The following is a 26012-nucleotide window of genomic DNA, read 5'->3' as shown; positions in this document are numbered from 1 at the left end:
CCATTTGTGATCATCTAGTCTGACCACCTGTATAACACAGGCCATAGAGTTTCCCCAAAATAATTCCTAAAGCATATCTTTAATTTAAAAAAAAAAAAATTCAGAGACGGTCTTGTGCTAACATTGCTCTGGCTTAGAGAAAAAGGAGACTGGGAATGAGGAAGGCATTTTCCATGTGAGGATTCTGGAACATTCTTACCCTCTTTGATGCAGCAGAGTCTATGTTAACCTTTAAGGCACACTTCACACTCATCTCTCAAATTTTTGGGAATGCTTTTTGATGGTGTTTCTTTGGGGAGCAACTAGTATTGCTGTATTTTATGAATTTTACATTTTTTAGTTTGTATTTTTTTAGTGTTAAAGCATATAGAGCAGAGTTAAGTTTTCATTCCATTCAGGGTACCTAACAGTTCCTGGATGTTTTGTTTAAAAATGATCAATTTGGGCCATCTGTAATGTGAACATACTAGGGGTGAAAAAATAAGAATACAAAACAGTTTAAATACTGCTCATACGAATTAAAATTGTTGTGATTATCTTAAACATGGTCAGTGTGTCAGATAATTTAAACCAGGATGGAAACAGTTCTGTATTTCCACAAACTCCCAGTACTGTCCATCTCAAACTCATTTTTCAGCAAGATGGCTGCCACTAGCAGTGCACTCAAAAATTTCATTTTCAACTTAAAACTATATGAAACTAATTATTTCAGAATTCTTTGATATGAGGTACATCTCCCAATATAAATTGATTGATTACTTTGCTCAGAGAAACAGTTTCCTTTAACTATTTAAATTCTGAGATTTTTAAAACTGCTAAACAGAATTCTTCAGTGTTTTGAAATGGGGAAAAATCCTTGAGTGTAGATGTAAAACACACATACACAGTCCTAGAAGATTAAAAGGACACTATCAAACTATGAAAAAAGAACAGGAGTACTTGTGGCACCTTAGAGACTAACAAATTTATTAGAGCATAAGCTTTCGTGGACTACAGCCCACTTCTTTGGATCCGAAGAAGTGGGCTGTAGTCCACGAAAGCTTATGCTCTAATAAATTTGTTAGTCTCTAAGGTGCCACAAGTACTCCTGTTCTTTTTGCGGATACAGACTTACACGGCTGCTACTCTGAAACCTATCAAACTATGGTTTGTCTTTAAAATTACCATTTTTAATCAATTATTTGTAAAAACCCACAGCCTTTCTGGACCTCAATTATATGAAATTTCCTGTTATCCAAATCAGGATCATCTCTTTTTACATCAATTAACACTGAAATTCTTTCAATTATCCAAAACTTTATCTGAACATATTTGAAGAAACACCTTTTCCCCTTCTCCCTCTATTCCCTATGCAATATATGGATTTGAGCCATTGTGTAAAACTTAGAAGTTTGAAATAAAATGTCCTTGCGTACCAATTTTGTCTTTCTTCATTTAGCAAACAGCCCTCTCACCCAAGTTTCCAGGACCACAGAAACTCTACAATCCAACTGATCACCCCATATTTACAACAGTTATAGTAGGTCACAATTTTGGGCCTTAGAGTGGACATACCTCTTACCTGTTTGAAAGCTTTTACCAGTTTTAGCAGTCTTCCCTGTAGAACAAGTATCTCTTACAGGTAGAAGTTGCAAATAGGTAGAAATATCTTAAGTGTGAACACTGTAGATAAGCTAAGGTGTAATACATGGATATCTGGGTTTAAAAGATAGGTTTTTTTTCTAATTTTTCAAAAGAATTGTTTTTGTTTTTTGTTTTTGTTTTTTAATTCCAGTTACATCTGTGAGATGAGCTTGCAGGTTTTTTCCAGTCATTGTATTTCACCAGGGTAAATTTGGACATCTGTACCATAGATATCAAAAGGGCTTTAATTCTTGTTTTTGGAATAAGACTAGAGCATTTAGGAAGTAAACTGGATGTTTTGAAGCCATTGGGGTTAGCATAAAGGGCCATTTCATTTTCATTCAATGTCTCCAAGAGAATTCATTTGTGTATTGAAACATGTTAGCTAGGATGACAAGTACCAAAAGTCTTCAGCTTCACTTTAGTGTAGGCTAAAGTGGCATTGATAGCTTGTCTCCATAATGTTTTCATTGTAGAAATCTTCAGGAATGCTGCACTACTCTTTTGACTTGGCTTTTGGTTCTGATGCTTACTTTGGTTCTGATGCTTACTTTAAGAGGACAGTTGTGCAGTCCTTTTTTAATTAGAAGTCCTCACCCTGCTCTCCTTGCGGGGGCGGGGGGTGGGATTTATTGCTTGTTAGTCTCCCACTGGTAGGAATATACCGAGGCCACCCTGAAAAGGGGGTGGGGGGAGTTATTTACCATAGTAAATGTGATTGAGAGTGTTGCCTCTGCATATTCACACTACTGGTCTATCTTTTCCCTTTTCCTTGGAGTTCTGCACTCATGAGACTGAGATTTAGTGGAGCGAGTCAAGGTAGTTGGGGATGTCCTCACATGTTCTAGGCAAGGCTCCAAAGTTCAGTTTTATGAAGTGATGTTTCTGCTGTACCAATAGGGCAGTGCTTTTCCATAAGGTGTCCAAAGCTCAACAGCAATGATTATATGCATCTAATAAGTGTGAATTTGCAGACAGCGTTCTTCAGAGAAGCAGAGTTACTAACACACGTGTTTTCTATTCCTTAGACAACATACCTACCATTCATGTGCATATGGTACAATATGTTGACCTCTGACTAGAAAGTAATAGAAAATTGAAGCTAAAATGGCATGCAGCAAGATCTTGAGATTTTTATCTACACTATTGGTTTAGTCTGTGAAAACCAATGGTTAGTCCTTTTTACAAGGCATCCACAATCATGTAACTCTAGTTTTTTAAGAAAATTTACTTTTGTGGTGGCAAAGCAAATAATGGTCTGACACAGTCTTGGTCTAGAATTCCATCTTCATATTTCCTTTAGTGACTTTCTCTCACAAAACTAATTACACTCAACCATTTTCCTCTGTGAATTTGATAGATTTAATGCGTACATTTAATCTTCAGATCTCGGATGGTCAAGGAGATGAGCGATCAGAGTCGCCCTATGAAAGTGCAGATGAGACTCAGACAGAAGCATCTATATCATCCAAAAAATCTGAGCGAGGAGCAGCAGCAAAAAAAGAATATGTGTGTCAGGTGAGAGACGTTAGTTAGTCATTTGTTACTTTTGGGTTTTCTTTCTAGAATTTTTTTTTTAAAAGATACAAAACTGAGACTAGAATTAGGGTTTTGGGAACTCTGGGGGGAGTTAGTGCTTCATCCAAGCCTGGGTTATTTACATCTCTTCAGGCAGGAATAGTTTAGTGATATGAGCACTAGACTAGAAGACCAGGATTGTTGAATTCTAGTTTATTCCTCTATTTGACCATGGGCAAATCATGTAGCCTTTCCTCTTTAGTTTCCATAACTGCAAAACAAACATAATACCTTTCTCAAAGGAGGGCAGGTAACTAGATAGTGTTAGATTGTAAACCCTACAGCTCAGAGACTTGTCTCTGTGTGTGTATTTGTAAAGTGTCAGTGACACCACAGTGATATCGGGATTACGGCCTCTGGGCACGACTGTAATATAAATAACACTTGCTTTAATGATGGTATTGGTATGGTCAGGCTTTTAAAAAATAAAATAAAATGCTGCTAGCAGTGTTTAAATAGGGATCGTTACTTGTGAAATGAGGTAACGTACATCAGGGAATATCTGGTTTGTCTCCAAGGGCCAAACAAGCAAATTCTCTCTGTCTCTCACTCTTTACATATAGTAATAATGAAATTACATTTATTTTAAAATGCTGAGGTGACTAATCACTTAACTGTGCTATCATTATAGCTTGGTAGTTTTTAGTTCTTCGAGTGCTTGTTCATGTAGATTCCATTCTTGGTGTGCGTGCGCCCACGTGCACACTTGTCAGAGATTTCTGCACTCCTATGTGGCGGAATATTAGGTGCCGCTGGCCCTGCGCCCTCTCAGTTCCTTCTTACTGCCCACTACGGTTGGTTGGAGCGCTTTGTCTTGCTTCACAAGAGCAGCAGCGGTTGTCCATTGACTGGTTTAGTGTTTGTTATACAAAGTTTCATGGATAGTTAGTTGATAGTGGTGTGTTAGCCAAGAGAGTCCCACTTGGGACTTTCCCTGAGCGGGGCATGCCCCACTCCCCTGGCTTCAAGCCGTATGCGTCATGCAGCAGGCCGATGCCGATTAGCGATCCGCATAATAGCTGTCTTAAGTGTCTGAATCAAGGCCACAGGAAAGACAGGTGCTGCATCTGTACCATCTTTCGTCTGCGGACTCAGAAAGAGCAGGATATCCTCTTGAGGGCGTTATTGATGGAGGCAGCTCTTCATCCGGCATCGGAACCCTCCACCGCGGCACCCACACCCAACACTTTGGCCTCGGCGCTCACTGCCGGCGCCGGACTTGGCCTGGCACAGTTCCGTTTCACCTGCGCTGAAGAAGAGGCTGAAGAAAAGAAGCCCCTTGGCACCAAAGGAGAGAGGGGCCTCGGGCAAAGGACTTGTCAAGCCATGCACCCACTATGGGGCTTCATGGGAGTACTACAGATGTCAGACCCACTAGCCATGCCAGGGACCCACCTCCCACGCCAGGCAGAAGCAGGGGTTCCCAGCCAGTGATGGGACCTTCAGTGCCCGAAGTGGTCCCAGCGGCTAAGGAGCAAGGCCGACCGGCTCCGCAGGTGCCACGCCAGGTGACCGATACTGCTCCACTCACGGCACTAAAGGGAAAAGCCACCAGGGTGCTGCAGCGTAGACTGGCGGAACACTCCAGGTCGCCGGATCGAAGGCGCAAGTCCCCATCACTGTGACCTCGGGACCAGTCACCGCAGCCTAGTTTGCCAGCCAGAAGGCCTAGATCTCCATCAAGATCTCCTCCTACTAGGTGAGGGACTAGGCTTGTGGCCTCGCTCCGCATACCAACGACCATCTGGCCATATGTCGCCTAGATGCCAAACACGCTCTCCCAGAGGGTTTCCTCGTAGTCTATCTCCGTCCTGGAGGGCTCGTTTGGGATCTCGGAGGACAGTGGTCAGGGCCGGACTGCGATTTTAGCCCATTGCTGAGACAGGGCGACTGCTCTCCGACGCGGGAGACCAAGGTGGCTCCAGCCACGTTTCCAACGCAGCAGGGGCCGTGGTGTCCCGTCCCCCTCCCCCTGCCCGCTCCCAGTTGCCATACTGGAACCTGTGGGGGGTGCCAATGTTGCCAGTCCAGTGCTCCCAGCCCTCCCTGGCTGCATCAGACAAACCAGCTAAGGTACCGCATCCAGAACATGGTACTATGGCGGAAGTAGAGCCCGCGCACCATACCCTGGGGTCAAGGGAGCCTTCCCCTGACAAGGGATGGGATGACATTGTCCTCGTCGTCCCCAAATGAGGTGGTGGCTGGACCTTCCCACACCAGCAGTCCCCCAGACGATTTTAAGGAGCACCAGGCCCTCTTTAAACGGGTGGCTGAAAATCTTGGTCTGCATATTGAGGAGGTCGCTGAGGAGGCAGACGACCTCTTCAATGTCGGCCACCAAACTGGCAAAAATTGCATTTCCTGTCTACCCAGGAGTGCTCAAAATAACCAAATTGGTGTGGCAAACCACTCATCTGTTCTGCCGACGTCAAAGAAAGCGGAAAAGAAATACTATGTCCTTGCAAAGGGCTTAGAGTATCTATATGCTCATCCCCCCCATGGCATCATTGGTCATATCTGCAGTGAATGAAAAGGACAGGCAGGGTCACCCCGCAGAACGCCAAAAAATAAGGAGGCCAAAAGACTCAACTTATTCGGCAGGGAAGTTTATTCGACAGACAGCTTATAGTTTAGGATCTCTAACCAGTAGGCCCTGCTGGGACGTTATAACTTTAACCTGTGGGACTCCCTTAATAAGTTCACAAGGGTCCTTCCACAGGATCGTGTCCAAGAGTTTGCCGTGTTGGTGAGCAAAGGCACGGTGGTGGCCCAGGGAGTACTCCAGGTGTCCTGGGACACGATGGACTAGGCTGCCAGGCTGGTCATGTTGGCAGTGGCCATGAGACGTAGCTCCTTGTTGCAGGCTTCTGGGCTGTCCCAAGAGATGCAGACCATAATCCAGGACCTGCCATTCGAGGGTTCGGTGCTCTTTTCTGAGCTATTTGACTCTGGGCTCTGTGGGCTCAAGGACTCCTCAGCCACCCTCCAATCCCTGGGCTTGCACACCCCTCAGCAGTCCAGGAAGCCGTTCCATCCTCCGCCTCTTCCAACGCACTCAAGGTCCTGGAGGGCTCCCAGGTCTGGCGCTTACGGGCAAAAGGACAAAGGGCCTAAGAGACGCTGCCTGGCTGCCCAACCTGACCCTCCCAGAAGTCAGGGAGGCCAGAAGCAGTCATTTTGAAGGTGCGCTCAAGGACTGCACCCCAGCCAATGTACAGGATCCAACCCTCCTTTTCCTCAACTGCCTCCGCCCTTTTCAGTCGGCCTGATCCCGTGTCACCTCAGACCACTGGGTGCTTGATATGGTTTCTTCAGGCTACACCCTGCAGTTTATAGCCGACCATCCCTCCCACCCCCCTTATCCCGTCCCTCTTCAGGGACCCGTCTCACGAGCAACTCCTCGTTCAGAAAGTCGAAAACATCAATCGATATCAGGGAACTCAGAGCGGTTTGACTAGCCTGCCAAGCCTTTCTACCTCATACAAGACAGGGTGGTTCAGGTCCTGATGGACAACATGGCTACGGTCTTCTTTATCAACAGGCAGGGTGGAGCCAGGTTGTCTGCCCTTTGCCAGGAAGCCCTCTGGCTCTGGGACTTCTGCCTACATCACAACATCCATCTCGTGGCTGCTCACCTTCCAGGGTCCAAGAGCGCTTTGGCAGATTGCCTCAGTAGGACATTCTCGTCTCACCATGAGTGCTCCCTTAATCCGGAGGTGGTCGGTTCCATCTTCTACAGGTGGGGAAATCCCCGGGCGGACCTGTTTGCATCCAGGCAGAACAGGAAATGCCACGTCGTTTTCTCAATTGGGGGCATGGACAGAGGAGCCCTGTCAGACGCCTTTCTGCTCCCGTGGTCGGAGGTTCTGATATTTGCCTTTCCTCCGGTGCCATTGCTACCCAGGGTCCTCATGAAAATCAAACAGGACAGGGTGAGGGTCATCCTCATAGTGCCGGTGTGGCCGTGCCACCATTGGTTCAGCACTCTGCTGGACCTCTCAGTGGTGACCCCATTCCAGCTACCACTCAGGTCGGACCTGTTGTCCTAGAACCATGGCAGTCTTCTGCACCCAACCTGGCAGCATTACATCTGATGGCTTGGTTGCTGCGTGGCTAAATACGAAGGAGCAGCGGTGCTTGGCTGAGGTTCAGCGTGTTCTGTTGGGAAGTAGGAAGTCCTCCACCAGAGCAATCTACCTGGCCAAGTGGAAACGATTCACCTTCTGGATTGCAGACAAAGGTGTTCATCCTGAGTGGACTTTGCTGCAACTTATTCTGTACTACATCCTGCACTTTAAGCTCCAGGGCTTGTCCCTCTTACTGATCAAGGTCCGTCATCTTGGCCTTCCACCCGCCGTTCGAGGGCAGGTCGGTTTTTGCTTAGGATATCACGGCCAGAATCCTTAAGGGCCTAGAGCACCTCTACCAGCACATGAGGGACCCCAACCCTCCGTGGAACTTGAATCTGGTGCTGTCGCAATTTGTGGGTCCTCCCTTTGAGCTGCTGGCTTCCTGCTCCCTTCTTCTCCTCTCCTGGAAGGTTGCGTTCCTGGTTGCTGTGACGTCGGCCCACCAGGTATCTGAGATTCAGGCGTTCACCTTGGAGCCACCTTACATGGTCTTGGACATGGTCCAACTAAGGCCATACCTGACGTTTCTTCCCAAGGTAGTCTCTGAGTTTCATTCGAGCCAGGACATTTACTTACCAATCTTCTTTCCGAAGCCACATAGGTCCGTGGAGGAGTGCAGGCTACATGCCCTAGACGTCAGACAGGCTCTGCCTTCTATATTGGCAGGACCAGCCGTTCCATAAGTCGACGCAGTTATTCATCGCTATGGCCGACAGAATGAAAGGTCGCCTTGTATCCACTTAAAGAACTTCTTCTTAGATCCCTGCCTGCATTCGCTTCTGCCACGACCAAGCGAAGGTGCCACCCCCAGCGATTGTCACCACCCTCTCAAGCAGGGCACAGGCCTCTTTGGCAGCCTTTCTGGCCCATGTGCCTCTCCAGGACATCTTTAGAGTGGCCACCTGGTCATCCGTCCACACTTTGACGTCCCATTATGCACTGACCCAGTAGGCCCAGGACGATGCTGTCTTCGGTAGAGCAGTATTGCAAGCCGCTAAGCTGTGAACTCCGAGCCCACCTCCGTGGATACTGCTTGTGAGTCACTGAAAATGGAATCGACGTGAGCAAGCACTAGAAGAAAAACCGGTTACCTGCCTTTTCATAACTGTTGTTCTTTGAGATGTGTTGCTCATGTCCATTCCATTTCCCACCCTCCTACCTCTGTCGGAGTTGCTGGCTAGAAGGAACTGAGAGGGCACAGGGCCGGCAGCACCTGATATACCAGCAGGTGGGAGCGCCTCTCAGGGGCTCCACAGCTGGCCCTATGGATACCGCTAAGGCAGAAACCTCAGACAACTGTGCATGTGGGCGTGCACACATCTCAAATGGAATGGACATGAGCAACACATCTCGGAGAACAACAGTTCCGAAAAGGCAGGTAACCGGTTTTTATTCATGTGCCAATGCTGACAATTCAGGCCTGGAAGTATCACAAAGCCTAGCATATTAAGTTAAGTATTCCTGTAAGGAGAAAATAAGGTTGCTTTTAGCCTTACTTAGTCTGCAATTTCCACGAGTAGAAAATTTGTTTAAAATCTTTTTGTACTTATTAGATTGAATCTACATTATTTAGGGGTGTCTGTCTGTCTGTCTGTCTAGAGGGCATACATGTAAATATTTTGTATTTACTAAACACATCCTAAATATTTGTAGGAATGGAGAAACATTTCTGCTTGGAAACTATATGATCTGATGGTTGTAGAATTATCTTTTCCTCCACTTCAGATATGAAGAGTGTGAGAGGAGAAGTAGGTGAGAGAAATAACGAAGAAAACAGTTAATCCCATATGCGTATTTTTAACGCTCAATACTTTTCTGATTTAAAAGCTATGTGAAAAACCAGGTGATCTCCTGCTGTGTGAAGGCCTATGCTTTGGAGCTTTTCATGTAAGCTGCCTTGGGCTCCCTGGAAGACCAGCAGGAAAATTCATTTGTCGTGAATGTACATCAGGCAAGTTTTGTCCTTAATAAAAAGCCATACTGTTTATATCTTTTGTCCTAACAAATCTTGTTAGCTGAGATTATGTATATCTGAAGGAACCATTTTTCTCCTGGTGCCAGGCAGGATGGGAGCTCACATTACCATTAATTTTGTCTCTTTATGTAAGTGCTGGAAAATCCAGGTACCCAGCATTTTTAGTTGAAACCACGTGCACCCTGAGCTGGTTTAGCATGTGCAGTGCATAATTATAACACTTGCAGAATACTTGTCATCATATGTAATTCCAGAAGACTCAAAACCTGTGGAAGGCATAAGAAGTCCTACAATCAGGTAAAAGAAGTAGGTTAAACAATTCCTGTTCTTCTTCTCTCTTCTCCCCCTCTCCCCCCAATCTTCTCATTTTTCTGTGATTTTTCAATCTCCTCTTCATCCTATAAAAAGCCTAACTGTAGTTCTTGCTATTAATCTCTGTTGCTTTTTATCCTGTAATAACTACTGCTGGTTTATAATACTTAAACATGACTTAAAAGCTGTTACAGTCCTGTTGCATCTTCAAACAGAAAACATGCTGAACCTTGTTGAAGAAAACTGTGACGCATAATAATGAAGTTTTCATGACCTGGTTTTCAAGTGGCACAGAAATAAGTTTCATAAACTGTCTCACATTGTAGGCTGATCTTGGCATCTTCAGGATCACAGACACCCGATGTTATTGACTTCATTGTTAAAAAGAATTGCCCTTATTGTACTCCTGTAGTATTAAAAGGTTCTTTAATTAAGAACATGTAAGCAAGTCAGTGATTGAGGAATTAGAGTTTAACTGTGTACAATTTAAACAGTAATTGATTTATATTGTAGTTATATTTGATTTGTTTTGGGATGGGTTGATTAGAAGCCTTTTAATTCTCAAAGTTATAAATTTGAGTCAATGATCTAGATCAAGTAAGAGTTTTGTTTTTGTTCCTTTTTCTCCCCAGAGAAATATAGTCTAAATACAGAAACTCGAGTAAAAAATAGGATGTTACTTTTATTTTTAGGTGTTCACACGTGTTTTGTGTGTAAGGAGAGAAAGGCAGATGTGAAGCGCTGTATTGTATCCCAGTGTGGTAAATTCTACCATGAGGCTTGTGTGAGAAAATTTCATCTTACTGTGTTTGAGAACAGAGGTTTTCGATGTCCTTTCCACAGCTGTGTAAGCTGTCATGTTACTAACCCCTCAAATCCAAGAATATCAAAAGGTATTCCTTCATTTTTTTTCAGATTTTTTTCTTAAACTTTCTGAGTTGCTATTGTTTAGCTCCAACTAGCATTGTTGTACATAAAGAATTAAAGATACCTCTGCTAACTGAACTGTAAATCTTATTCAACCCATTCAACATACTTTATTATAGTGATGTGGTAGGAGGACTCTGATTATAATTAAAGAGGCACTTTCACTTGGAGCCCTAGGTCACTTATAGTTTTCTGAAAGAAAATTATCTTCAGATTTATGTATTTCATGATGGATCCCTGATCAAAGATAATTTTTTTTTCTATGTTGAGTAAAATTCCATATGGCCACTTCTTATTCATGTACTTATTTTATCTATAACAATAAAAATTAGGGCTGTCAAACAATTAAAAAAATTAATTGTGTGATTAATTGCACTTTTAATACAGAGGTCACAAACCGGTCGATCGCAATCGACTGGTCGATCCTGGACACTCTCCCAGTCGATCGCGATCTCCGGCCGCTAAAAGTCTGGTGGTGTAGTGGGGCTGTCGCTAAGGTGGGCTCCCTTCCGTCCCCACGCCACTCCCAGAAGCGGCCAGCATACCGCCGCAGCCCCAGGGGAGGAGGGGACAGGGGTCTCCTGCTGCTCCTACCTGTAAGCACTGTCCCTGTAGCTCCCATTGGCCAGGAATGAGGAACTGTGGCGAATGGGAGCTGCGTGTGCGGTGCCTGCAGAGCGGGGCGACGTGTGGAGCCACAGACATGTCTACACCCACCCACCCACCCACCCCACGCAGGGGCACGTTGGCCCCTTCTGGGAGCAGCATGGGGCAGGCAGGAAGCCTGCCTTAGCCCTGCTGTTCCGCCCACCAGGAGCCACCCATGGTCAGTGCCACCCAGCGGGAGCCCACACCCCAACCCCCTGCCCCCTCCCGGAGCCAGCACCAAACCCCAGCCCTGAGCCCCCTCCCAGAGCAAGCACCCTATACCCCCTCCTGCACCCCTGCCCCAGCCCTGATCCTCCACTCCCAGAACCATACCCTTTCCTGCACCCCAACACTCTTCCGCAGCCCGGAGCCCCCTCCTTCACCCAAACTCCCTCCCAGAGTCCGCACTCCTTCCTGCTCCCAAACTCCCTCCCAGAGCTTGCACCCCTCACCTCCATCTGCACCCCAACACCCTCCCCCAGGCTCAGCCTGGAGCCCCTCCCACACTGCGAGCCCCTCGGTCCCAGCCCAGAGCCTGCATCCCCTCCCATATTCCAATCCCCATGCCCCAGCCCGATGAAAGTGAGTGAAGGTGGAGGAGAGAGAGCGACAGAGAGAGGTGGGGATGGAGTGAGTGGGGCGGATATTTTCAAATATATTGATTTCAATTACAAGACAGAATACAATGTGTACAGTGCTCACTATATTTATTTTTTATTATAAATATTTGCACTATAAAAAACAAAAGAAATAGTACTTTTCAATTCACCTAATACAAGTATTGTAGTGCAATCTCTTTATCATGAAAGTTGAACTTACAGATGTAGAATTATGTACAAAAAATAACTCAAAAACAAAACAGTGTAAAACTTCAGAGAACTTCAAGTCCACTCAGTCCTACTTCTTGTTTAGCCAATCGCGCAGACAAACAAGTTTGTTTACATTTTCAGGAGATAATGCTGCCCGCTTCTTGTTTACAATATCACCTGAAAGCGAGAACAGGTGTTTGCATGGCACTGTTGTAGCCGGCATTGCAAAATATTTATATGCTAGATGCAATAAAGAGTCATATGTCCTTTCATGCTTCAACCACCGTTCCAGAGGATATGCGTCCATGCTGATAATGGGTTCTGCTTGATAACCATCCAAAGCAATGCGGGCCGATGCATGTTCATTTTCATTATGTAAGTCAGATGTCACCAACAAAAGGTTGATTTTCTTTTTTGGTGGTTTGGGTTCTGTAGTTTCCGCATCGGAGTGTTGCTCTTTTAAGACTTCTGAAAGCATGCTCCACACCTCATCGCTCTCAGATATTAAAAGGCACTTCAGATTCTCAAATCTTGGGTTGAGTGCTGTAACTATCTTTAGAAATCTCACATTGTTACCTTCTTTGCGTTTTTGTCAAATCTGCAGCGAAAGTGTTCTTAAAATTAACAACGTGCTGAGTCATCATCCGAGACTACTGTAACAATAAATATATGGCAGAATGCGGGTAAAACATAGCAGGAGACATACAATTCTTCCCCAAGGAGTTAAGTCACAAATTTAATTAACGCATTTTTTTTTTTTTTAACAAGCATCATTAGCATGGAAGCATGTCCTCTGGAATAGTGGCCGAAGCATGAAGGGGCATACAAATGTTTAGCATAATTTGTTGCTGGCATTACAAGGTACTAAGTGCCATGCGAATGCATGTTCTCACTTTCAGGTGCCGTTGTAAATAAGAAGCATCCAGCATTATCTCCCCTAAATGTAAACAAACTTGTTTGTCTTAGCAGTTGGCTAAACAAGAAGTATGAGTGAGTGGACTTGTAGGCTCTAAAGTTTTACATTGTTTTATTTTTGAGTGCAGTTATGTAACCAAAAAAAAATCTACATTTGTAAGTTGCACTTTCACAATAAAGAGATTGCACTACAGTATTTGCATTAGGTGAATTGAAAAATTGTATTTCTTTTGTTTGCCATTTTTATAGTGCAAATATTTGTAATAAAAAATAGTAATATAAAGTGAGCACTGTCAACTTTGTATTCGGTGTTGTAATTGAAATCAATATATTTGAAAATGTAGAAAAATATCTAAAAATATTTAATACATTTCAGTTGGTATATTATTGTTTAACAGTGTGATTAAAACTGTGATTAATTGTGATTAATTTTTTTTAGTTAATCGCATGAGTTAGCTGCGATTAATCGACTGCCCTAATAAAAAAAAAATTTTTTTTCCCACCTTGATAATTCAGAACAACTCAAGGAGTGTGTGCTATGTCTAAAGTAGAAAAATGGTTGGACAAAGTGTTAAAATGGACTGAAATGCCATAAGGCACGTATGCAGTATACCACTTTTATTACTGTTTCAGGCCCCATTCCTTCAGCACTTGCATATATAGTCCCGTTAATGTTAGCTGAACTACTCATGTGAATGAGTACTTACGTGAGTAAGAGTAGCAGAATTTGCCCTTTAGTATGTGCCAATTGCAGATCTCCACACATATATACAAAATAGAGTTTATTATCTGGGAAACTACATGTAAAAGTACATGCATAATTATCTGTCGTCATGAGTAGTCTTACTTGTTCCTTGTCAAGTTGTGCCAGTCATGTCACAAAATAAATACTGAAAGTTAGACATCTTTCCTAAACAGCCTAGAAATTAGATATGACAGATATGGGAGAGTGCAAGTGAGAGAGAATTGGGACTATTTATATAAATAATATTGTGCAATGAAATGCTGTTAATTTGGAGACCCTTTGGTTTTAATGTGTACTTAAAAATTTTTCTTTTAACAACTTACTACACACATGCTGTTGTGTTTGTGTGAAGCTCTTCACGTTAGAATGTTACAGTGCCTTTAATTCAGTGTGGGATCTCTTCTTCCTTAAAAGCAAAACTCAGTGCAGAAAACCTGCATTAATTCAATATTCTGATTAATTTTAAATGCATGGTTTTTAAAGATATGGTGTTTTTCACATTTTGTATGTATGTTTATAGGCTACATTATGCAGTAATAAAAAACATTTTTTGCATTATATCTGCAGACCAATAAAATCTCTAGTTTAGAAAGATAATATAGAAGTATTCTGCTTTTGCTAGGCAAAATGATGCGGTGTATTCGCTGTCCTGTCGCTTACCATGCTGGAGATGTTTGCATTGCTGCAGGGTGTGCAGTGATCACTTCCAACAGCATTGTTTGTACCAATCATTTCACTGCCATGAAAGGAAAAAGTCATCATGCGCACATCAATGTGAGCTGGTGCTTTGTGTGCTCAAAAGGTAAATCTATGTACAAATCTTTATTTTATTGCTTTACTAAAAGTATAAACTAATCAACATCTAAATATTCATTTTTCAATGTATTTTATTAAGATATTTAAAGAAAAACACCAGACACATGGTGTAACTTCAGATTTCTTCAAAGAGTTGTTGAAGGTATTGGAGTATCTTGTTAACTGCAGATGTCATTAAGTTTTTGGGGTTTTTTTTTTTCTTGCACTTTGTCCAACTACCCTTTGATTTAATTGTTATGCAGAGAAGCTTAATGAGTGCAGCCACTGTACACAGTGCTGATTAGAACATGGAGGAAGCAAACTACCAGACCTGATGACAAATTAAATAAACACTGTGGAAGCTTGTTAAGCTACAGTTTGCTTAACTACTCACTTGAAAATTCATGCACACTGTGACAGGGTGCAACCTGGAAATGGGGTACCGCTGAGCCCTCTGTCTCAGCAACCTGGGCTTCCTCTCACACTGTGATGCTGTGAGAAGCTGCAAACCTCTCCAGGTACTGCACTTAACACAGACATCCAAAGGCAGGGACACACCCAGCTGCATTACATGAATACTTCTGCTAGCCACTCATGAATCAACACTAGAGAGGCTCCAGCCAATTCTCCACAGCTCCCCAGCCCTATGACCCCAGAGCTGTACCATCTTGCCCTGGTCAGAAGCCTGACCAGTGTAAATTTATTACCTAGTCCGCCCCTCCCTCAATGTGAATTGGACATGCACCAGCTCTTGTTCCTGAGTAGATTTCCCAAGCACTTCAAGAAAAACTCAGTTTTAGGTAAAATATAAAACAGATTTATGAACTACAGAAAGATTTTAAGTGATTATAAAGTAATCATACAGATCAAAGTTGGTCATCTAAGAAATCAAAGTAAAATCGCAATCTGAGTTCTATAAACTAAACAGGATATGAATTAAGCAGTTTCTCACCCTGATGGTATAGTTCCTTAATACACAAGCTGGGATTCTCCTTTCCAGCCTGGGACCACCTCCCCAGTTCAGTCTTTGTCCTCTAGATGTGTTTCCAGGTGTTGAGTTGTGGGGGGAGAGAGGAGAAATGATGATGTCACTTCCCCTCCTTTATAGGATCCTCCAGCTTGCTGGAAAGATCTTTTGCTATGAGGTGAGTCAAGCAGTCTCCATTGTCTTTGTGCTCTCTCTGAAAGGTCTCCACTGTATATAGTTCCTGGGGTAGTCCTTGTGCACGTGTATTCCCCTTACTGGACCATCAATGCTGCCTGGCTTCTCCATTGTTGTACCTGAAAGGCTGGTTGTGGGTGTTTCCCAACATATTTCAGTAACATACACATATAGCAAGACTTCATAACCTCACATACAATGATAGCACATACAATCCAATAGGATATTAATGTTCAACAGATAAAGACTTTTAAAATGATACCTCACAAAGCATGCTTTGTACAAACACATCATAATTATATCACTATATATATAGTGAATATGGGGGTGCCAGGGTGTTGCTTTGGGGTACCAAATGTGACACATGCAAAATAGTGAGATCACCCCTCTCCTCGATACAATTTTATTGGAAAAATTCTTTAGATGCTCATTTTTATTAAAATTTTACATACTGTTAAGCATTGTCATAAATTAAACTGCAACTGTTAAAATAAAACGGAGTAATTACAATTTGTGGTGCATTATCCTAGCTTTTATTTTATTGTTAGTTCATGTGCTAATTTGTGAGACAAGATGGATGAGGTAATATTTTTATTGGCCCAACTTCTGTTGCTGTGAGAGTCAAGCTTTTTAACTTACACAGAACTCTTCTTCAGGTCTGGAAGACTCTCAGTGTGTCACAGCTAAATAGGACTACAACAACATGGCATATTGCTAGTTTGTATAATTTAGTAATCTGAGTCTTCTATTCACCCAAGTTAATGAGGTTTTCTGTGGCTTTTTCATATGAATGAGTGATATCCATTTGTTGCAGATCAGTATGTTCCAATCAATTTTTTTAAAAATGTAGTGTCTAGTTACATGCTACTGTGATTTAAATCAGACTGAAATGCTAAACTTTTTTCCACCTTGAAACTTAAACTTTCAATCTTTTATTTTGTACAGGAGGAAGCCTTTTGTGCTGTGAGTCATGTCCTGCAGCATTTCACCCAGACTGTTTAAATATTGAAATGCCAGATGGTAGCTGGTACTGCAATGACTGTAGGGCTGGAAAGAAACTCCGTTTCCAGGATATCATTTGGGTCAAACTTGGAAATTACAGGTCTGATGAATGGACTTACATTTTTTCATTTAATATAAATATAATATAATATAAAATTACTTTTGCTGAAAGTAACTTGAAAACAAGCTTTGTGTGTGGAAATCTGTTAAACTAAGGGGTTGCATGCTTTGGTGCTTCTGGAGGCCAAGTTCAGTGCATGAACCAAAGGCTTCTTGCATGACTCCTTCCCCCCCCCCCCCCCCCAACTGTTCTGTATGCCACCCTCTCATCCTCTTCCATTTCAGGGACTCCCAGCAACTAGGAGCTCTGTGTGCCCCTCAATCCCCCGCAAGGAGCTGTTTATTCCATGCCCTTTTCCCCCATACTATTGTGACCCATTTTCCCCATGCTAGGAGCTGTGTGTGTCCCCCATTTCCCTTGTAACTGCTCCTATCTTAGCCTACCTGTGTCTAGACTAGAGTGTCACCCACTGCTTCTGTAGGCCAGGTTCATGGCACACATCAGTACTTCCTTATATCCCAGTCTCATTTGAGTGATGTTCCTTATTGTCCCACTAAGGGTTATGTGCATGCACCCGGAGCTTTTGAAAATAGCATTATCCCTTGGTCCGCACATGGGCCCTTGCTCTACCTCATGGTTTTGACTGAGGCGATAAAGGGCAGGGCGGACTGACCAGGCCCTCAGTTCCTTCTTGCCACCACATGGTCCGATTCAGAGCATCTTCTGTTCTCTGATCTCTCGTGACGCACTTTCCTCAATACAGGAAAAAAACTGTTTTATGCTTGTATATAGTTCAGCATTCTGTTATTTTTGTAGTAGTTTTAGTGTTAGCAGTAGTTTTTAGGATTTTAAGGACTTTGGGATACTGTTTTACTGACCCCCTTCGTCCCCCAGCACCCACGCTTGGGTACTGGATTATGCTGAAGATGTCTGGGTTCAAGATCTGCGCTTCCTACCCTCGCTCGTTTTTGATCTGTGATGAGCACCAATGCTGCCTTTACTGCTTGGGGGAAGTCCACGTTGCATCAAGGTGCAATATCTGTCTCTCCTTCCCAGCCCATACCTAGGAAGGCCAGGCTCTCCGCCTCAAGAAGCAACTCGTAGAGATCACCACGAAGCCATGGTTGGATCCAGGCCAGGGAACCCCTTCGCCCCCCCCTCCATCCCCTCAGTCCCCCCCACCCAGTACATCGGCTTGAGCAGTCGAGCAGCACGCCTCCTACTGCAGAGTCCCAGTCTGGTTCTGCCAGTACCAGTGCTAAGGACCCCATGCCAGGGCCTAGCCATGAGGTAAGGAAGCATGTCATAAGCATGGCAGTAAATCTTCCTTAAGGCCCAAGAAGGACATTTCATCCTCTACAAGTTCAGTCTTGGAAGAGCGGTGCGTTCCCAGGCTCACAAGCATGGCAAGAAGTCACACACACAACACTGGGCCCGCTGGTCCCAGTTACCGAGCCATGTGCGCCTTCTGGATCGGTACCACCAAAGTCACAGGAATCATCAGTTCCGAGGCAGTTCTCCGTTCATGAACTGTTTGCCCTGGGTGAGGTAAGATCGCCACGTCTCTCGGTGCATTTGCCTCATAAGAGCATTGGACTTGCTGCATTTGGATCATGTTCCTGAGCGCACCCCTGTGACTGACTTGGTTCTGACAGTACCACAGTTCAAACAAGGCTGTGACTTCTCAGCATTGGAGGACTCAGATGGAACACAAGGTCCGCCTTTCCTGCACTGCTGGCATAAATACCCGAATGTTTCACTGACTCAGTGGCAATATCCTCCCTTTCCTCAGCACAGGAGCCACTGGTACCCCAGTCTGTGTTGTCCACTGCAGCAACTGTCAGATCTGTCTGGTTGGCTGTACTGGGGGCCTTGGCCCCAATAGCCCCCTTCAGAATCTTCCCGATCCATCTGAGAGGAGTCCCCTATCTCACCACTCCTGCCTTTGTCTAGTAGATGTTCGGAACCAGGGTTGGGAGGATGCACCGGCAGGCCTGAATACGGTGCCACTGGATCTGGAGAGGTTCCCATCGCCTTCAGATGCAGGAGTGTCAATTACTTCCTCCCTGTCCCAGCCAACTACCGCCAGTTCCAGGAATTGATATAGAGCAGGGGGGTCAGCAACCTTTCAGAAGTGGTGTGCCGAGTCTTCATTTATTCACTCTAATTTAAGGTTTTGCGTGCCAGTAATACATTTTAACGTTTTAGAAGGTCTCTTTCTAGAAGTCTATAATATATAACTAAACTATTGTTGTATGTAAAGTAAATAAGGATTTTAAAATGTTTAAGAAGCTTCTTTTAAAATTAAATTAAAATTCAGAGCCCCCCGGACCGGTGGCCAGGACCCAGGCAGTGTGAGTGCCACTGAAAATCAGCTTGTGTGCCGCCTTTGGCACGCGTGCCATAGGTGTCTACCCCTGATATAGAGGGTGGCCGATGCCTTCCACATTCCACTGGAGGAAGTGCAGGACAGCCAACATCAATTACTTGACATTCTTCATGCATCATTACCAGCTAGGGCGGTGCTACCAATCAACAATGCCATTCTTCAGCAGGCATGTACTGTCTGGGATACCCTGGCCACTTACGCACACACCTCGAAGGGGGCAGAAAAAAGATACTATGTTCCTCTAAAAAGGATCTGAGTTTCTGTTTGCTCACCCTTCACCCAATTCCCTGGTTATACAGGCTGCTACTGAATGGGCTAGGCAACAGCTCTCACGTTCCACTCTGACATATAAGGCGGATAAGAGATATGACCTCCTAGGTCATAAGGTCTTTTCTTCAGCCAGCCTTCAGTTTCTCATCTCTAATTACCTGGCATTACTGGCAATATATGACTTTTTGAATTATGGCCAGTTAGCAGACCTTGTGGACACACTTCTCCAGCAGGATCATACCCTCTTCCAGGCTATTTTAGAAGAAGGCAAACTGGTCGGCAAGAGAATGACCACAAATGGGAGCTGCACGACTCTGTGGTCGTGGGCATTTTTGACCATTTGGGGACTCCGAACAGGGATCTTTTCGCCTCCCACGCTAACACCAAATGCTTCCAGGACTGTTCCAGGGATGGGATTGGAGCCTATTGCCAAGGTGATGCTCATGTCATCTGCTGGTCCGACCAGATAAGTTATGCCTTCTCCCACCCCATCCTTCCTTCCCCAGGTCCTCCACAAGATTCAGTGGGAGAGAGCCATGGTCATCCTGATTGCCCCATTCTGGCCTCACCAGTTTTGGTTTCCTCCTCTTTGTATTTTGAAGCATCCTCCATTTCCACTACTGACATTCCCTGAACTGCTCACACAACACAATGGCAGGATCAAACATCCCAATCTGCAAATGCTTCACCTGAGAGCCTGGGTTTTGGATGTGCATCTTCGCTACAATGAGAGTGTTCATTGGCAGTACAAGACTCACATACTCATAGACTTTACGGTCAGAAAGGACCATTATGATCTTCTAGTCTGACCTCCACAACGCAGGCTACAGAATCTCACCCACCCACTCCTGTAACAAACCCCTGACCTATGTCTGAGCTATTGAAGTCCTCAACTTGTGGTTTAAAGACTTCAAGGTGCAGAGAATCCTCCAGCAAGTGACCCATGCCTCATGCTGCAGAGGAAGGCGAAAACCCCCCAGGGCCTCTGCCAATCTGCCCTGGAGGAAAATTCCTTCCCGACCCCAAATATGGCGATCAGCTAAATCCTGAGCATGTGGGCAAGACTCACCAGCCGGACACCCAGGAAAGAATTCTCTGTAGTAACTCAGATCCCATCCCATCTAACATCCCATCACAGGCCATTGGGCATATTTACTGCTAATAGTCAATTAATTGCCAAAATTAGGCTATCCCATCATACCATCCCTTCCATAAACTTATTAAGCTTAGTCTTGAAGCCAGATATGTCTTTTGCCTCCACTGTTCCCCTTGGAAGGCTATTCCAGAACTTCACTCCTCTGATGGTTTGAAATCTTCGTCTAATTTCAAGTCTAAACCTCCTTATGGTCAGTTTATATCCATTTGTTCTTGTGTCCACATTGGTACTGAGCTTTAATAATTTCTCTCCCTCCCTGGTATTTAGCTCTCTGATATATTTATAGAGAGCAATCATATCTCCCCTCAGCCTTCTTTTGGTTAGACTAAACAAGCCAATCTCTTTTTGATTCTCCTTTCATAAGACAGGTTTTCCATTCCTCGGATCATCCTAGTAGCCCTTCTCTGTACCTGTTCCAGTTTGAATCCATCCTTCTTAAACATGGGAGACCAGAGCTGCACACAATATTCCAGATGAGGTCTCACCAGTGCCTTGTATAACGTTACTAACACCTCCTTATCTCTACTGGAAATCTCTCACCTGATGCATCCCAAGACCGCATTAGCTTTTTTCACAGCCATATCACATTGGCGGCTCATAATCATCCTGTAATCAACCAATACTCCGAGGTCCTTCTCCTCCTCTGTTACTTCCAAGTGATGCGTCCCCAGTTTATAACAAAAAATCTTGTTAATCCCTAAATGCATGACCTTGCACTTTTCACTATTAATTTTCATCCTATTACTATTACTCCAGTTTACAAGGTCATCCAGTTCTTCCTGTAGGATATCCCGGTCCCTCTCTGAATTGGCAATACATCTCAGCTTTGTCTCATCCACAATTAGCACATTCCCATTTTTTGTGTCAAGGTCAGTAATAAAAAGATTGGTCCCAAAACCGATTCCTGAGGAACTCCACTAGTAACCTCCTTCCAGCCTGACAGTTCACCTTTCAGTATGACCCATTGTAATCTCCCCTTTAACCAGTTCCTTATCCACCTTTCAGTTTTCATATTGATCCTCATCTTTTCCAATTTAGCTAATAATTCCCCATGTGGAACCGTATCAAATGCCTTACTGAAATCAAGGTAAATTAGATCCACTGCATTTCCTTTGTCTAAAAAATCTGTTACCTTCTCAAAGAAGAAGATCAGATTGGTTTGGCACGATCTACCTTTTGTAAAACCATGTTATATTTTGTCCCAATTACCATTGACCTCAATGTCCTTAACTACTTTCTCCTTCAAAATTTTTTCCAAGACCTACAGATGTCAAACTAACAGGCCTGTAGTTACCCGAATCACTTTTTTTTCCTTTCTTAAAAATAGGAACTATGTTAGCAATTCTCCAGTTATATGGTACAACCCCTGAGTTTACAGATTCGGTAAAAATTCTTGCTAATAGGCTTGCAATTTCATGTGCTAGTTCGTTTAATATTCTTGGATGAAGATTATCTGGGCCCCCGATTTAGTCCCATTAAGCTGTTCTAGTTTGGCTTCTACCTCGGATGTGGTAATATCTACCTCCATATCCTCTTTCCCATTTGTCATCCTACCATTATCCCTAAGCTCCTCATTAGCCTCATTAAAGACTGAGGCAAAGTATTTGTTTAGATATTGGGCCATGCCTAAATTATCCTTAACCTCCACTCCATCCTCAGTGTTTAGCGGCCCCACTTCTTCTTTCTTTGTTTTCTTCTTATTTATATGGCTATAGAACCTTTTACTGTTGGTTTTAATTCCCTTTGCAAGGTCCAACTCTGCATGGCTTTTGGTCTTTCTCACTTTATCCCTGCATGTTCTGACCTCAATAAGGTAGCTTTCCTTGCTGATCTCTCCCATCTTCCACCCCTTGTAGGCTTTCTGCTTTTTCTTAATCACCTCTCTGAGATGGTTGCTCATCCATCTTGGTCTACAACTCCTGCCTATGAGTTTTTCCCCTTTCTTGGGATGCAGGCTTCTGATAGTTTCTGCAACCTTGACTTGAAGTAAATCCAGGCCTCCTCGCCTTTAGATCCACAAATTCTTCAGTCCAATCCACTTCCCTAACTAATTTCCTTAATTTTTTAAAGTTAGCCCTTTTGAAATCGAAAACCCTAGTCACAGATCTATTTTTGTTTATCCTTCCATTTAGTTTGAACTGAATTAGCTCATGATCACTCGAACCAAGATTGTCCCCTATAATCATTTCTTCTATGAAGTCCTCACTACTCACCAAAACCAAATCTAAAATGGCATCCCCTCTTATTGGTTCAGAAAATCTGAGCCTTGTTATTACTAGTAGCACTTGTCCTTCAGTCTATATCGGGGAAGTTAGTGTCCCATGATCACACAATTCTCATTAGTATTTACTTCATTAAAAACATTGAAGAGGTCTCTATCCATATCCAAATCGGATCCCGGCGGTCTATAGCACACCCCAAGCACTATCCCAGGGGAGGCTCTAGTAGCTTTCTTCCCCAATGTGATTTTTGCCCAGACAGACTCTGTCTTATCCATTCCATCCCTTCTTATTTCTTTACAGTCTATCTCATCATTGATATACAATGTTACTCCACCACCTTTACCTTTATTTCTATCTTTCCTAAACGGCACATACCCTTCAAAAACTGTACTCTAGTCATGACTACTATTCTACCATGTTTCTGTTATCCCTATAATATCTGGTTTCACTTCCTGCACCAATAGCTCTAGTTCCTCCATTTTGTTACCTACGCTCCTCGCATTAGTGTACAAACATCTTCATTTTTGCTGTTTGGTTTCTCTCACATTCTTTACCCGATTAGGCACAGACGTTCTACCGCCAGTATCACCTATTAGACTGATATCTACATTACCCTTCCTCCTTATGTCCATTCTCCTACCCACGGCTGCATCCTTTCTTACTTTCCTGTCGAGTAGCAGGAAAGGGTCCACGAGGCTGTCCTACCAAGCCAAGTGGAAATTTTTTGCCTCCTGGGCCCAGCAGAAGGGCCTTGCCTCTGAGGCAAGGACATTCCTCTCCTTTTAGACTATCTCCTGTCCCTGAAGGAGTCCTGGACTCACTCTCAACACCATTAAGGTATACATAGTGGCCATAAGTGCTTTACACCCCCCTGTGGAAGGGCACTCTGTTTTCACTCACCCCTTGACTGCAAGGTTCTGGAATGGCCTCATCCGAATGTATCCTCCTATTCTCCCTATCACTCCCCAGTGGGACCTCAACCATATCCTCAGCATTGATGAAAGCGACGAAGAGTCCTGTGGTACCTTATAGACTAACAGACGTCTTGGAACATAAGCTTTCGTGGGTGAATACGTGTGACGAAGTGGGTATTCACCCACAAAAGCTTATGTTCCAATACGTCTGTTAGTCTATAAGGTGCCACAGGACTCTTTGCCGCTTTTTACAGATCCAGACTAACATGGCTACCCTTCTGATACTTGACAGCATTGATGAAATCTCCCTTTGAATCTCAGGCCTCATGCTTCTGTTCTCTTCATGATAGTTACCTTCCTGGTAGCTATTACCTCTGTGAGAAGGGTGGGCGAACTGGGGGCCATGATGGCGGTGCCCCCCACTCTCTCCCACACCCACCCCTCCCTACACACACACGTTCCAAAAAGATAAAATTTCCCTGTGCTTGCATCCCAAGTTTCTTTCAAAAGTTGTTTCTCGCTTTCACTTCAACCAACCCATATGCTTACCTGCCTTCTTTCTGAAGCCGCACACCTCAGTGGAGGAATGGTGCCTTCACCCCCTTGATGTCTGTAGGTCTGTGGCCTTTAACCTGCAGAGGACGAAGCCAAGACTATTTATTGCTACAGAGGAAAGGATTAAGGTGCAGGCCAGCTCCACTCAGAGGATTTCTAAGTGGGTTTTGGGGTGCATCACCCTGTATTGATTATCAGGACTGTCTCCAGCCCTTGGGGTATGAACCCACTCCACGAGAGTGCAAGCATCAGCTATAGCCACACTTCACGATATGCCACTCATGGACATATGTAGGGAGGCCACGTGGAGTTTGGTACATACCTTGTCTTCCCATTATGCCCTGGTGCAAGACTCTGCCAAGCAATATTAATTAGGAGAAAGGTGTGATGAAGATGACAACCATGGAACGGAGAACAGCTACGCTGAATGAGGCATCCATCACAATCACCCTCAATGAAATACAATAGGGGCAATCACTCGAAGAAGTTACTTACCCGTAACTGGAGGTTCTTCAAGATGTGTGATCCCTATCTGCATTCCAATATTTCACTCCTTACCCTCTGCTGCGCGATTTGCAGTGAAGGAACTGAGGGTGCAGTCGGTCCGCCTTGCTCTTTATTGCCTCTGTCGAAACCGTGAGGCAGAGCAAGAATGCATGTGCGGACCAAGGGACCCTACTATTTTCAAAAGCTCCGGCTCGATGTAGGGCACATGCGTGTAATCGTCAGTGGAATATAGATAGGGACCACACATCTCAAAGAACCTCCAGTTACAAGTTAGTAACCTCCTCTTGGTGTGTTGCTTTCATGTCCCCCTCTATTTGAGACATATGTAAATATGTATTATTAAGATTGTATAATCTATGGCTGGCTAGATTTTAATCTTTTCAGTTTGGGAGAGAAGTCTTTCAGGGTGTCAGCGTTTTAAACGCCATTAGAACAATGAGCAGAGCTGAGTTTGAGGGGCAGAGTGTTCTGCTGGAAGGTATTAATGGAATCATCAGCCAGTTCTTTGATCTATAGACAATTAAAGACCTGGTTAAAGCGGTTGGTTTTGTTACTCAAGATGTGAGCAGCTGTTTGTCCCCCAGTTTCCCCTGGCTGGTTTTTGACTTTCATCAAAATCAATAAGGTTCTGCCCATTGATACCTTGAAAATTCATTGGATGCAGTGTTTAAAATGCCATTGCACTCAAAGCAGGGCCACTTTTTTTTTTTTTTTTTTTTTTTTTTTTTTTGGGTTGGGTTTAAAACTGCTCTATTGTGTTTTGTTGTCGTGACTTGCTCTCTTAAATCTTGTTCTACGTGACACCCTATTCACAGTACATTAAGTAATAATAATAGTTTACTATTAAACTACTGTTGCTAAATTGTCTTTTGGAGGAAGGCTTGACTAAAATGCTGTCCCTGTTTTTTTATTTGTACTTCTGTGATAGATGGTGGCCTGCAGAAGTTTGCCATCCAAAAAATGTTCCCCCAAATATCCAGAAAATGAAGCATGAAATTGGAGAATTTCCAGTTTTTTTCTTTGGGTCTAAGGATTATTATTGGACACATCAAGCTCGTGTGTTTCCATATATGGAAGGAGACAGAGGAAGTAGATACCAAGGAATTAAAGGAATTGGGAAAGTCTTCAAAACTGGTATAAAACTTTAATCAAACAAAAATTAATCTTGTGGAATGTATGCTTTGCTTTCTTTAGACAGGATACTGAGCCCAGGTCTGTTTATGTAGTATCTCATGTCAAAATATACAACAGAAGAATTGTTCAGAACACTTTAGTTACTATTATTACTCTGAATTAAAAGCTTTGTTTCTGAGACTT

General features: G+C 43.8%; 1 protein-coding gene across 5 annotated transcripts in view; it reads left to right on the top strand.

The window, feature by feature from the left end:
• NSD2 (nuclear receptor binding SET domain protein 2) overlaps positions 1 to 26012 on the top strand; it is a 179965-nt gene that overhangs the window by 128547 nt on the left and 25406 nt on the right. For all 5 annotated transcript variants that reach the window (XM_065597130.1, XM_065597129.1, XM_042855543.2 and 2 more), the window contains 6 exons: positions 3010 to 3141; positions 9159 to 9282; positions 10311 to 10511; positions 14285 to 14464; positions 16565 to 16721; positions 25624 to 25829. In XM_065597130.1, the coding sequence (XP_065453202.1) occupies positions 3010 to 3141; positions 9159 to 9282; positions 10311 to 10511; positions 14285 to 14464; positions 16565 to 16721; positions 25624 to 25829 (1000 nt within the window). The remainder of the gene's footprint in view (positions 1 to 3009; positions 3142 to 9158; positions 9283 to 10310; positions 10512 to 14284; positions 14465 to 16564; positions 16722 to 25623; positions 25830 to 26012) is intronic.

This window comes from Chrysemys picta, chromosome 5, assembly GCF_011386835.1.
Source record: "Chrysemys picta bellii isolate R12L10 chromosome 5, ASM1138683v2, whole genome shotgun sequence".
In the NCBI taxonomy this organism is placed as follows: domain Eukaryota; kingdom Metazoa; phylum Chordata; order Testudines; family Emydidae; genus Chrysemys; species Chrysemys picta.
This window is presented reverse-complemented; position numbering and strand designations above follow the sequence as displayed.